This window comes from Pelecanus crispus, chromosome 9 (genome assembly GCF_030463565.1).
Source record: "Pelecanus crispus isolate bPelCri1 chromosome 9, bPelCri1.pri, whole genome shotgun sequence".
NCBI classification, from domain to species: Eukaryota; Metazoa; Chordata; class Aves; order Pelecaniformes; family Pelecanidae; genus Pelecanus; species Pelecanus crispus.
Genome location: NC_134651.1, coordinates 41,083,288 through 41,095,932, shown reverse-complemented (window position 1 = coordinate 41,095,932; position 12,645 = coordinate 41,083,288). Strand labels below are relative to the sequence as shown.

Genomic DNA, 12,645 nt, shown 5'->3' with positions numbered 1-12,645 from the left:
TCCAATGTCCTTTTAAAAAAGATCTCCCTCGACCTTCTAACTCCCACTGAGTGCCAGCGTCTCTGAAACACCGTCTTTTACTTGAAGGCTTCGGGGATGTGTCCCATCTGTGACTGCATACTCGTGGGAGGGCTGGAAATGCCCTCGGACCAGTCGGACACGTTGGAGTGAGGAGACGAGCTGGACCACTGGTCCGGCGACTCCGGAGATGGCGTTAGGAAAGGGTGGTCGGGCACCTGGAGCTGGTGGCTGGGGGTGTTGTCCAAGGGGGAGGAATAACTGTGCTGGGAAGGTGGAGTTAGAAACTGCGTGGTGGTCATGGGCTGGGCGAGGGAGGATGGCAGAGACGTGGGCAGCATCTGGGAATCTTGAGGCAGGATCGTGTGGACTGCCATGGTACTGCTGCTCGCTGGCTGCATGTCGGGCTGGCTCAGCTCGGTACCAAGGAAATTTTGGCCGATGTGGCCGCTCGCATTGGAGCTGGGGTTGTGATGCTGCTGCGGCTGCTGCTGCTGCGGCTGCTGCTGGGGTTGCTGCGGCTGCTGCTGCGGCTGCATGTTTTGCTGCTGGAGCTGTTGCTGCTGCATCTGCTGGAGCTGCTGGCTCTGCATCAGGTGAGGCTGGGAAGCCAGCCGGGTGTTGGGCATGGCCTGGTAGCTCATCATCTGCGACAAGCTCGTGGTGGGCAAGCCATTGTGCAGGGAGGTCATCATGCCGTGCTGAAGGTTTTGCGTCTGCTGATGCGCCCCTGGTTGCATATTGCCTCTCATCGGGTTGTACTGATTCTGGACCATGCCGTTCTGCAGCCTGGTGAGCCAGTCACACTGCCCGTTCAGACCGGCCGCTCCGCCGACGGAGAAATTCATCGGGGCGTTGCTCATCACTGTGCTGGGGCTGGAGACGGGGAGGTGAGACAGACGCGGCGGCACTGAATCAAAGGCCATCCTGCTGGAGTTTCCCATGGCCATATCCTGCTTCCCCGCCATGTTGAGGTGATTGATGCTCATGTGGGCATCAGGCATGCCTGGCAGATGATTCAGAGGCATGGAAGGGGACTGCTGAAATGGAGAGGTCATCAGCGGAGGAGAGGCAACATCCGACAGGTACCCATGGGGTGACTCCAGGGAGTCCACTGGAGACAACACACTGGAGTTGTCAAGCAGACATCCTTTTCCATCTTGTGATTTTTTCCTCCGGGCTTTGAGGTCTTTGGCATCCTTGCCGTTGCAGCTCAGGCCCTTGGTACTCGGCTTCCTGGCCTTCTTGCCCTGGACGGCAGGTTTCAGGTTGCCGATGTAGCTGTTGGGAGAGCAGAGCGGTGGGGACAGCGTGGGTGCCCCCAGCGGGCCGTTGTGCAGCGGTGGGCTCCGTACCAGGTTGTACTCGTCCAGCAGCCTCACGATGTCGTGGTGCATCCGCTCCTGGGCGATGTCCCGTGGGAGCCGGTCCATGTGGTCCGTGATGTCGCGGTTGGCAAAATGGTCCAGCAGGACCTTGGCGGTTTCATAGCTCCCTTCTCTGGCTGCGAGGAAGAGTGGGGTCTCCTCCTAGAAACCCAGCAAAGACGGTTAGGTTTAAGTTAACAGATTCTCCTGGCTAACACTATCCTGAGCTCCATGCCCAACACCATGCAGCTGGGTGGCAGAGACAGTAATCATCTCTCCTCTGGTGAGGTTTTGCTGCTGCTTGTCCCTACCCTGCTGAGCCATGTCCTTACACCGGTATTAAACCAGGAACCCTACGTGTGACCCAGAATGTGTGAGGAGACGGCCCCACTAACGCTGTACCATACTGCTCACCAAGCACTGCACGGCCCCTCAACATCACCCGTAGGACCAAATCCCACAATGCTTCTTTGAGCCCAATCCAACAGCTTCATTCACAGCAGAACAATCAAATCAGTCTCAGTGCCAGACAGTGTTGTATTTTAGGCAAAAATTACCCTTTAACAGACTCCCCAAATGGTTCTTTCCTTGCCTGTGCCAGCCCAGGAGACCCCTACCTTATTGTTCTGCATATCCTTATTGGCACCATTCTTCAGGAGGACTACTGCGGCTTCAACGTTATTCACAGCAGCTGCCCAGTGCAGTGCCGACTTGCCTATGGAGGAAGACCACGACATACAACACGCATTAGCGAGCGGTAAGAGTAACAGCAAGCAGCCCTTTCCTTCCACCTCTGAGGGAGCCCGTGTTTTAGTTGCCTGCAGTACCTAGATCATCCACGGCATTGACGTCTGCGTGGCAGTTGATGAGATCGTCCAGCATGCCCTCCACAGCCAAGCGAGCGGCCAAGATCAGAGGAGTGGTCCCGTCGTGCATTCGGGCGTCAAGATCGGTTGCCCTGTTCCTAATCAGGATCTGCCGCAACAAGGGCCAAAGCGCAGGAAACACAAACGTTAGGAGGGACAGACAGCAGACACTCCAGGTACCCAGGTCTCAGGACATGCAACCGCCTTTCCGGAGGCTGGCCCTCCAGTCCCCCCTCCCAGTCTGCGGCTGCATGTCCGAGGGCAGCTATGGGGTTGCTGCTTTGCTGTGCCCTGCCCTGAGACAACAGGGGCTTCAGTTTTCCCCATTCCCACCCCGCACCTTGCCAGGACAAGCTGGTGACCCTGCGATAAGCTCAGTTGTGTCACTGACTCAACACGTAGCACCAGTACTTTCCCCGGAAAACCCCGAGACTGGTGACGAAAGGATCAATTACCTGGAAGACTCCTTGGGCATCGGCAGAGACGGCGGCGTGGAGGGGCGTCCTGCCCATGTTATCTTGGATGTTTGCATCTGCGCTAGCTTCCAGCAGGCGCTTGGCAGCGTCCGAGCGGGAGTACCTGGCAGCCAGGTGAAGAGCCGTCTCGCCGGTGCGGTCAGTCTGGTTGTGTAAGCTGGCGCCTTGGTAAATAAAATCTGAGATGACAGCAGGAGCATCGTCTTCCTCTTCGCTATTGCCGGTCTCCAGCCCTCCTCCACTGCACGAGGCGATCATGAGGGGGGTGAAGCCATCTGAAAAGCACAGGGGAACTCAGTGAAAAAAGGCTTTTTACCCTTCTGTAATGCAGGAGGCTCAGCAAGATGCTCTGTCTCTGATAGATGCTTATTCTCGTGGGTGCATCAAGACTGAGTTCCTGACTGGTTCTAAACATCAAACACGAATATCCTTCCTCTGATATAGATCTGAAATTCCTTAGTGGTGTCTCACTGCTCACTGCTTTTCCTATTTCATCTGCTAGCTTGCGCACTAACGTGTAAGGTGCAATTTATAAGAAAGGTTGCTCAAAGCCAACTTGAGTACGGTACAGTGCAGCCTTAAATATTTTTATTATTTCAGAGGAAAATTTCACAGATCTGGGGAAGACCAAATATTTGTAATAATTTAAAAGCCTATTAAGTATTAATATAGTTAAGAACCTAAAAAGAAGATTGTGAAATGTGCAGTTTGGTGAGAGGAGAGGAATCTAGGAGTGGCAGAGAGATAAACTGGATGTTTTAATAGGTACTTCTTCTGTATTCTCTAATTTCCGTCTCAGTGATTAAACAAAAGAGATCTCATGGAAAGCAAAACGTGACAAGGTCTATCCTAAATCATGCACAACAGCAACCATGCAATGCAGAACAGTTAGCAGCGATTCCGTACTAGCAATGGAGACAGGTAGGGCTGTCTGGGACCGCTCATCTGCAAGGGGTAAGGGAGGATTTTAGATTAGCTGACAAGCAGCACAGAAGTGAAAGGAGTCCACCTTACCGGGACCTCTGACGTTGACATCCATACAGTCTGCATCGATTTCCCCCTGTGGTGGAGTAGGCGCCATGGAGGATATGCGCAGGTCAGCGGCATCCAGGTGCTGCTGGGTCCACTGCCTGTGATCCGTCTGATCGTCCGTGTCAGGCAGCATCGCCTGCTCCTCCAACTGAGGAATGAGAGCGGGAAATGAGCACCGAGCAAGGCGTACAGGTCAGGCTGGGAGGAAGGGGCTGGGTTCTAGAGTGGGAAGCTCTGCAAGTCTCAAAGGTGCGTTTGTCACACGCAGGTTTGCAAAGGAGCAGGCAGCAGCGATGCGCAGAGCAGACTGGGCTCCCGAGGGTCCCTCCGCTCTGCTGCTTTCCGCAGCGCTCTGCTCCTTCCATGACAAAACCCAGCGAGCGACTACTTGCAGCACAGAAAGGGAACGTGGCAGTGACCTTACCCTGAACTTCTTGGTGTCCAAGGTCTCCTCATCACCCCACTCATTTTGGTTGTCATCCATCAGTGTGCCGTCTGAAGCATTTTTGAGGGGTCTTTAAAAACAAAATCATGCAAAAAATTAGCTCCTCTGCAGGAACTAGTCTGTGATGGACGGTGTTTATCTACATGCACGAACTAAAAGAAGAATCAAGGCAATTTCCAGGAGGTTCCCCTCAGGTTGCCTTTCATTTTTTTTACCAAGTGTAAACGGACCACAAAGCATTTAAAAACCTCCTCCAGATGGGAACACTGTTTTCCCCATGCAGAACTTTAAGAAACCTGATTTTTCTCCTCCCCGCCATGCCAATACGATGCACTAGAGAACAAAACTCCAACGGGTTCTTTCAGAAGAGCCCCGAGCAGCCCCGCTGCGCCGTCTTTAACGGGTTAGCAAGCAAATTACTCACTTCAGTCCAACAGAATCCTCCCCAAGTGGTTCTCGTCGCTTCTTCTTGCTCGACTCTGTCACTTTGAAGCCTTCTGGGAACCAAAGCTGCCCATGCTCCCTGCGCCGCTTACGAGACACCAGTACTCCCACTCCAATGAAAGCAAGCACAACCAGCGCAGCCACCACCACGTACATAGGATACAGCTGGGAGTTCTTCGTGGGCTCAGCTGTTTCACCTACAAAACAGTGGGGCACAAAGAGATGCTGAGACATTAAGCTGCATAGCAAACCAGTGACAGAGTGGAAATGAAGGAAAATTAGTTAATAGAGGTACCTAAGTCTGATCTAAATCAGCCCCCCCAAAATAAGGTCATTTTATACGCTATTAATCAGAATTGCAAACTATCGGCAAATTCTCGGCTGCACAAGCCAGCCTGCATCAGGAGACAGCTTCACTTTTTTCTCCTTTAAGGAAAAGGATTAGCAAACTTCAAATCATTGCGCTTGCATTGAGCTGTTAAGACAAAAGGATTTAGGGGGGATTTTCAAGATACAAACTTCAGCTCCTTGCATGTCACTGATTGATTGGAGCTGGTTGGGTTTTCTTTTTCTTTTCTTTTTTTTTTTTTTTTTAGTAACTTTTATAGTGATAATGATTTTGAAATAAACCTGGAATAAGCAAAAATAATAAACCGTTTTTGCAATTGTTTTAAGAACAGACTTAAAAAAGAAAACGCAAGGTTATTAAAACCAGACTGTGCTCAAATGCAGCCAGCTGACAGATAACTAAACATGCATAAGGCTGGAAAGTTTTGGCTGTCTCTCCTCCCCAGCCGACCAGCCATACTTACTTTTAACGGCTTCTATTTTGTAGGGTATGTTCAGGTTGCCAAGGGAGGCCAAGGCACCCAGGAACGCCGCCACATCGGTTGCACTCTGGAAGCACTGGGAAGACGACTGGATGCACTGGCGGTTATCAATTTCCAAGTAGACGATGGATCTGTGCGAGAGAAGAGTCAATGAGAAACACGGAGCAATGACTACACGGGGAAGACAGATGAGCCCTGTCTCCCTTCCCTCCTTAACCCCCCATCAGTGGGAATTAGAAGGTGGGAACCCATCTCCTTGCTTCCCTGTGGCCCAAGCCCTGCAGCTCACACTCATGGTCTATTGGATTTGCCTCAATGAATACTGTGAAATCTAACTCCTTATCTACAGGAATAGAAGGGATTCTCTGCTTCACAATGTTTTAAAATTACCCAGACACTACAGTATCTTAAATAATGCTGTTTGGGAGCCTTCAGATCTTTTCACATCAGATTCACTGCTCTAACTCCTTTGCTTTCGGTGGCTTTTGATTGAGCCCACAGAGAGGGAAAAGGTTAGATCTATATGTTTATACAAAAGATCTCCAAACACAGTTTGCAGTAATTGAGTTTTACAACAAAGCTCTAGAAAGCATTTCCCAGGGAGAAACTGAGGCTTAACTTAATGACTTCCTGAAGTCAGACAGTCGGTCAGGCCAACCTCTGCTTCCAGGTCCCACCCAGCCCAGCCCCAGCTCCAACAATACACAGGACTCCTTCAATCGTGAGAGTCGGCGCAGCATTGTATCAGGGATTCCTGAGCGATCACTCGCTTTTCCCACATGAGAGCAAAATCCGGTTTCTATTCACACAGAAAGCAACGTCTAAATACAATTATCTGGCCCACATCCTTCCCTTTATAGTGTGTTACTATTATCAACACAGAAAACAAATGCGGCTCAGTGAAAAAGGAACCCACTGGTCCCCCTTACCCTCTGATGTCCATCTGATCGAGCTCTCTCTTCTGCCTTCTGCCAGCCCTGGAGTAGAGGCTGCTCTTTACTTTGTTGATGACAGCACTAGACATATCTGACCAGTCCTCTGTTGACCTCTTGATGTAGTGCTTCTTCAGCTCCTCCTCATTGCCATAGTATGGAAAGATCATATACTCTCCCTTGGGGTTCTTCTTGAAGACCACGTTGGTGTGCAGCACGCGGCTCAGCTCCCGCAGGAAGTTGAAAGAGTTGTTCTTCAGGTTCTCGGGAGTGATGAGGACCACCACCACCAGCGTGCCATCTGCAAGCTTCTCCGGCATGTTGTTTGCACAGTCCAGACCATCCCATTCGCACTCAAAATTATTGCAGCCCTGGTCACAGTGACCATCTGAGAAGTGATCTTTGCAGTACTGATCGTACAGAGGGCTGGGCAGAAGAAAAAGAAAGGCAGAAGGATGAATTAGACCAAGTACTGCACATATTACCTATCGGCTGAGAAAATAAGCAGTGGTCCACAAGGACCTCTCTTTTGTATAAATATTCTTCATCCCGATAGACGCTAAGCCAGTTTACATAGAAGGCAACTGTTCCATGCAGCGCTGTGAAGCATTCACCTCTGCAAGTGAAAGATAGCAGCTGTTAACTTATAAGCTGCAATTTAGATGCCAGAAAAAGGGACAAATTACTGTGACTCGGAGAAGACATGGGGACACAGCATCGTTACTCAGACCAGAGTTTGTCCAGGAATCTGGGATTAAGTTCCTGCTGTTGCCAAAGACAGTGTTTGGTAAACGCCTGGATGTTAACATCATCGTGTTTTCTGGCTGCTCTTCCGTCTGGGGTCTCCCTACACTGAAACTCACTGCGTTACTACCGTGAGTTGGAGAATTCACTTCTATGGCGTGATACAGGCAAGGACAGGGAAGCCATCTGGAACGAGCCAAACCCAGAGAGCTTCCAAGTGTATATAAACTCAGTAAAACCACAGGGAAGTGCGGTTGCTTGAGTTGCAGCCCCATAGGCAGCAGAACAGAATGTAGAGAGCGAACAACAGGTTTGCACATAGGAGCTTTAGCGGACGCAACCAGAAAATAACCCCCAGACAATGAGCACAGAGGTCATGGCTTTAAAACAAGAGGGTCAAGGAGCAAGTCACTTACTTGCACTGCCCTTCATACTTCTGGCAGTCAAATCCATCGTACAGGCAGCCAGCGTTATTGCACTGAGAGTCGCATTTGCCGTCGTTGAAGTACTTCCAGCACTGCAGAGACTGGGAGCAGTTCTTCCAGGGGTCGTTGAAATTGAGGGAGCAGTCGCCCCCGTCCCAGCCGCAGGCATGGTTGTTGCATTTTCCATCGCAGATCTTGTTGCCAGCATACCCCGCGCAAACTGCAATCTCGCACTTCTCCTCAATTTTGGGTGGGATGATATCCTGCCCGATCCCACCTTGGAAATCAAAGTCGAGGATGTGGCAGTTGAGGCCGTTGAAGTTGGCAGGGCAGTTGCACCGGTAGTAGGGGGAGGCATCGCTGAAGAACTCGCAGGTACCCCCGTTGTAGCAGGGGTTGGATGTGCAGGGGCTGCTGGCCGGGTACTGGCACTCGGGACCCGTGAAAGCCGGCATGCACATGCACTTGGAGCTCTTGTGGATGGAGATGCAGGTGCCACCGTTCAGGCAGTGCAGGTTCCCACAGGTGCGGGAGTCGTTCTCACAGGTGGCACCCACGAATCCCTGGGGAGGTGACAGCCAAGGAGGGAGTCAGAATCGCTGACGCTGTCCTACGAGCAGCCTAACACGTGTATGTTCTGGGAAACTCGGCACAAACCCAGTGAATCAGGGCACGGCTCTGGCGTGTCCTCCGAAACTAGTGATGGGCAAGAATAGTCTAGAATGTAAACCCTGTTAGAGCATCCCCCTCAAAATGAAGGGAGCTCTTCGCCATAGCTGCCTGCTCCACCTTTACGTGGTGCAAATAATGGTCAACCAGGCAAGAGTCTGTCCTACGGAGCTGTGCGTCGTACCTGCAGGGCTACCCACCTCCTTCTCCCTGACCTTAACCCAGTCTCCTTGCAAGTGAGGGGGGTATGCACATACGGATACACCTCCCTCCAGCGAGCACCCACAGCAAAGCATCTTCCCCTCCACGCTTACCCCTGGCTATCCCAGCTGGGGAAGCCTCAGGGGCTAAACTGGCCCCTTGACTGCCTCTCTGTGCAAGGGGCTGACTTGCAGGACCCGTGCAACATCCCGTGCTCAGAGCTGGAGAGGAGCAGGTACCTACCGGGGGACATTTGCAGATGAAGCCACGGCCGGTGTTGCTGGCAACAGCGCACGTTCCACCGTTCCTGCAGGGTTTGCCTTTACAGCCATCCACCACAGTGTCACAGCGACGGCCTGCCGAGGGAGAGGAGCACGTGAGGAGCAGAGGAAGGCGTGCGAGATGCGCACGGTGCCTGGGGGCTGCAGGGCTGGGCGCTGGGAGCTGGGCGGGGACGCGGCGCTCACCTGCATAGCCAGGTCGGCACTCGCATTTGTAGTCATTGACCCGCTGCACGCAGTTCTGGGTGCCGCGGGCGTCGCAGGGGTTGGACAGGCACTCGTTGACGTCTCCCTCGCAGCGCTCCCCTACAAAGCCAGGGGGGCAGATGCAGCTGTAGCCACCTACCCGATCCGTGCACTTGCCATTGTTAAAGCACTTGGGCCCCAGGGTGACAGGATCAAAGAAAGGGCTGCAGTCATCCACATTGATCTCACAGTGCACCCCTAGAGAAATGGGGGAACAACCCACACAGCTCATCAAACAGTATCGGGGTGCCCGGTGGTCCCTTGTGTGAACCTTCCCTGCGAAGGGGCTGAGCCTGACCAACTCAATGGCAGTCTGAGCCACCGCTCTGGCAGGAGGCACGCGGCACCGCGCAGCTCACGTCCAAGGTTGCGTGGCCTTGATGGCTAAGCTCGCAAGCAAACACAAACCTCTACCGTTGCGTTTGCTTCTGCTAGCCCGAGCAGCTAATGAGCAGATACCGAGGATATCTACGCTCAGCCCACTAATGCCCCAGCCTGGGGAGTTAATTTACCTTGAGTTCCTCTGGGGCAGGAGCATTTGTAGGTATTGATGAGATCGATGCAGGTTCCTCCGTTCTGGCATGGGTGGGACAAGCACTCATTGATCTCCTCTGAGCAGTTAACTCCATGATAACCAGCCACACACTACGAGGAGGGAAGAGGGGAACTATCAGAGAGGTTCGCTCAATTCCCACGTGGCTGCAGGAGCACAGCCAGCACCCCAACCTTCAACTGGATAAAGTGGTACCGAGCCAGCCTGAAGCTGGGGCAGCTCCTTGGGCAGCAGAAAGGCAGTAACTGGTGCTTTCTCCCTGTGCATCTCTGCCCCCCCACGGCACCCACCTCACAGGAGTAGCCTCCCAGGTAGTCCGTGCAGGTGGCCCCGTTCTGGCAGGGGTTAGGGGAGCACTCATCCACCTGCTCCTCGCAGTAGCTGCCGGTATAGCCAGCCTGGCAGCGGCAGAAGTGAGTGTTGCCGGTGTCCACGCAGAGCCCCGAATTCCTGCAGAGATGTGCTACATCGATACCTGCCAGGGAGAGCAGAGTGAGACACGGGGACCTCGGCGACACCCGCACGCCACAGGGCCACGTCCTGGCCACCGCGCATCCCACCGGGACGCAGCCAGGACTGCAGCCTCGGGGGGTGCACGTTAGAGCAATCCTTGAGATCAGTCTGGTTGTGCCAAAGATCCCCACCAAGAGAACTGAGCATGTCCCCGCTCAGAGCCCAGCACGGGGGGCACCTGGGGACCCCACCCTGGCCCTGTGAGGCCGTACACATGGCAGGGACTTACCTTGCTGCTTAGCAGCCACCTCGCAGGAGACGCTGGGGACATCGCAGTAAAGCCCTGTCCATCCGCTGTTGCACTCGCAGCGGTACAGGTTGTTGGTCTGCCAGCACTTGCCTCCGTTTTTGCAGGGAGAGGAGTCGCACCAACGCACCAGGTTCTGGGGGGGAGCAGAGCAAGAGATGGGGGTCAGGACCCAGCAGGGCTTCTGCAGGAGTGGAGACTGCAGTGACCCCCCAAATCCCCGCAGCCAGCACGCATGGACGGACACTGGGGTCAGCAGTGGACAGCCCAAAGCTCCTTTACCTGGCAGTTGAGCCCGGTGTATCCCTGGGGACAAGTGCATTTGTACATCCCGTAGCTGTCCTGACACGTGCCCCCATTCAGGCATGGCTTGGAGTCGCACTCGTTAATGTCATGCTCGCAGTAGCTGCCCGTGAAGCCAGGCGGACAGACGCAGGTGAAGGTGTTGATGCCATCCACGCAGGTCCCACTGTTGAAGCAGGAGCTGGGAACACAGACATCACGTCCCAGTGAGGCACCGCTGGTCGTGCTCCACGCCAAAGCCCCCACAAACTGGCCCAGGGCTACGGGGCAGCGCAGGGACCTCAGTCCCTCGCTCCAGCCCCAACAAAGGTTGCGCCCGCGGCAGGAGCTGCGCCGGGCTGTACCTCTCTGTGCAGTCAGGCGTGTTGTTCTCGCAGTGGATGCCACTGAAGCCAGAGGGGCAAGTGCAGGTGTAGCTGTTGACGCAGTCGGTGCAGTTGGCGCCGTTCTTGCAGGGGTTGCTGGCGCACTCATTGATGTCCTCCTCACACTTAGGTCCACGGAAACCAGCCTGGCACTCGCAGAAGAAAGTGCCGACGCCATCGGAGCAGGAGCCACCATTGTGGCATGGATCTGGAGAGGAGGGATGTGCATGTGAAGATGCAACGGTCCAGCCCCGGCGCAGCAGCCCTGCCTGGGAGCTGCCCTGCAGCACTGTCCCCGCACACACCTCCTGGCCACGCGGAGGGATGGGACAGGGCCTGTGGACCAGGCAAAGGCCAGCCTGGTCCCATCGGGAGACTGGGAACAAGAAGGGCACATGGGACACGCTCGCTCACTGCCTGCACCTCACTCTCCCCCCCAGCCTCCTTCCTGCCAGCTCCGCTCTGGACTGATGCAGCTCGACTGGCATGTGCCTGAGATGCCCAAAAGCCCGAGCAGGGCTTGCAGCACGGCCCAGGCCAAAGCAGCGGAAGGGGCTCGCCTGCACACAGGGAGGACGATCCCAGCCCCAGGAGGGGCAGAAAAGCCAATGGCTCGGGATCAGGCTGAGCGCAGTCCCTGGAGCGGCCCCTGCTCTTACTGGGCTTGCAGTCGTCGATGTCAGTGTCGCAGTTGCGGCCAGTGAAGCCGGTCCTGCAGATGCAGCGGTAGCTCCCGTTGTTGTTTTGGCATGTGGCCCCGTTGCGGCAGGGGTTCTTCACGCACTCATTGATGTCGATCTCGCACGTCTGACCTGTAGGACAGAGCGGGACAGGGACCGCGTGAGCTGGAGGCCCTGGCAAAAGCCCAGGGGACAATGATGACAACTTGGGTACCACTCGCAGCAAACCACCCTCGCCAAGGGGTGCGGGCGATGGCCGCGTCTGGTCCACCCGGCTGAGCCGTGGGCACGTCAGGACCCTCCCTGAGGCTGGGCACCGTGCAGGGCTGCTCCCGTCTGGCAAGGCACGCAGGCAGCCACCTGCCCGCTGCTCCCCAGCCACGCTCCCTCCCCTCCATCTTCCACTCCCCGAGCAGCCGAGAGGGGGGCACGATGGTGTGCTGAACCCCGAGCCGTGCCGTGCCACTACCTTGCCAGCCAGAGGGGCAACTGCAGGAGAAGCTCTTGTAGTCCTCTGACTCCCGGCACTCGCCGCCGTTCTTGCAGGGGCTGCCAGCGCAGGGGGCCAGCACATCCTCGCAGGTGGCTCCTGCACAGGCAAAAGCACCCGCTGACACCCCCTCCGAAACAATGGGTGGCCCAAGTCCCCGCTACCCCCATCCCCTGCCCTGGGATGCCGCCAGCCCTGGGGCAGGCTCTGGGCTTCCCCGCTGCCCCAGGGCAGCCCAGCTGGGGCCATCTCCTCCATCCCTGGTCCCCCGTCACCCCGGGCCCCCCATGAATCCTTTACACCTTGGCAATCTGGGCTGCATTAAAGCGCTGCACACTTCGTTTGGCAGGGAAGCGCTGATCAGGGTGTCTTTCCCCCCTTGCGCTCCCCCCCATCCCTCTCAGCTGCTTTTCCTGTTTACATCCAGCCAAGGGACACGTTCCCTCCGAACCCTTATCTTCCCTGTCAGCCAGTATCTCCCGAACTGGCCTTTGCTATTTTCCAGAGCCTTCCCCTCC

General features: G+C 55.0%; 1 protein-coding gene across 2 annotated transcripts in view; it reads right to left on the bottom strand.

The window, feature by feature from the left end:
- Positions 1 to 77: 77 nt before the first annotated feature.
- Positions 78 to 12,645, bottom strand: part of NOTCH1 (notch receptor 1) — a 44,139-nt gene continuing 31,571 nt past the window's right edge. Inside the window, exons 16-34 of one of the 2 annotated variants that reach the window (XM_075716041.1) lie at positions 12,107 to 12,226; positions 11,617 to 11,769; positions 10,937 to 11,165; positions 10,572 to 10,773; positions 10,272 to 10,425; positions 9,820 to 10,004; positions 9,489 to 9,621; positions 8,917 to 9,174; positions 8,693 to 8,805; positions 7,571 to 8,142; positions 6,408 to 6,836; positions 5,461 to 5,609; positions 4,629 to 4,845; positions 4,184 to 4,274; positions 3,742 to 3,907; positions 2,707 to 3,002; positions 2,213 to 2,360; positions 2,003 to 2,100; positions 78 to 1,547 (exon numbers count right to left, since the gene is read on the bottom strand). In XM_075716041.1, coding sequence (XP_075572156.1) covers positions 78 to 1,547; positions 2,003 to 2,100; positions 2,213 to 2,360; positions 2,707 to 3,002; positions 3,742 to 3,907; positions 4,184 to 4,274; positions 4,629 to 4,845; positions 5,461 to 5,609; positions 6,408 to 6,836; positions 7,571 to 8,142; positions 8,693 to 8,805; positions 8,917 to 9,174; positions 9,489 to 9,621; positions 9,820 to 10,004; positions 10,272 to 10,425; positions 10,572 to 10,773; positions 10,937 to 11,165; positions 11,617 to 11,769; positions 12,107 to 12,226 — 5,183 coding nt within the window. The remainder of the gene's footprint in view (positions 1,548 to 2,002; positions 2,101 to 2,212; positions 2,361 to 2,706; positions 3,003 to 3,741; positions 3,908 to 4,183; positions 4,275 to 4,628; positions 4,846 to 5,460; positions 5,610 to 6,407; positions 6,837 to 7,570; positions 8,143 to 8,692; positions 8,806 to 8,916; positions 9,175 to 9,488; positions 9,622 to 9,819; positions 10,005 to 10,271; positions 10,426 to 10,571; positions 10,774 to 10,936; positions 11,166 to 11,616; positions 11,770 to 12,106; positions 12,227 to 12,645) is intronic. The other variant, XM_075716042.1, reaches the window with a different exon arrangement.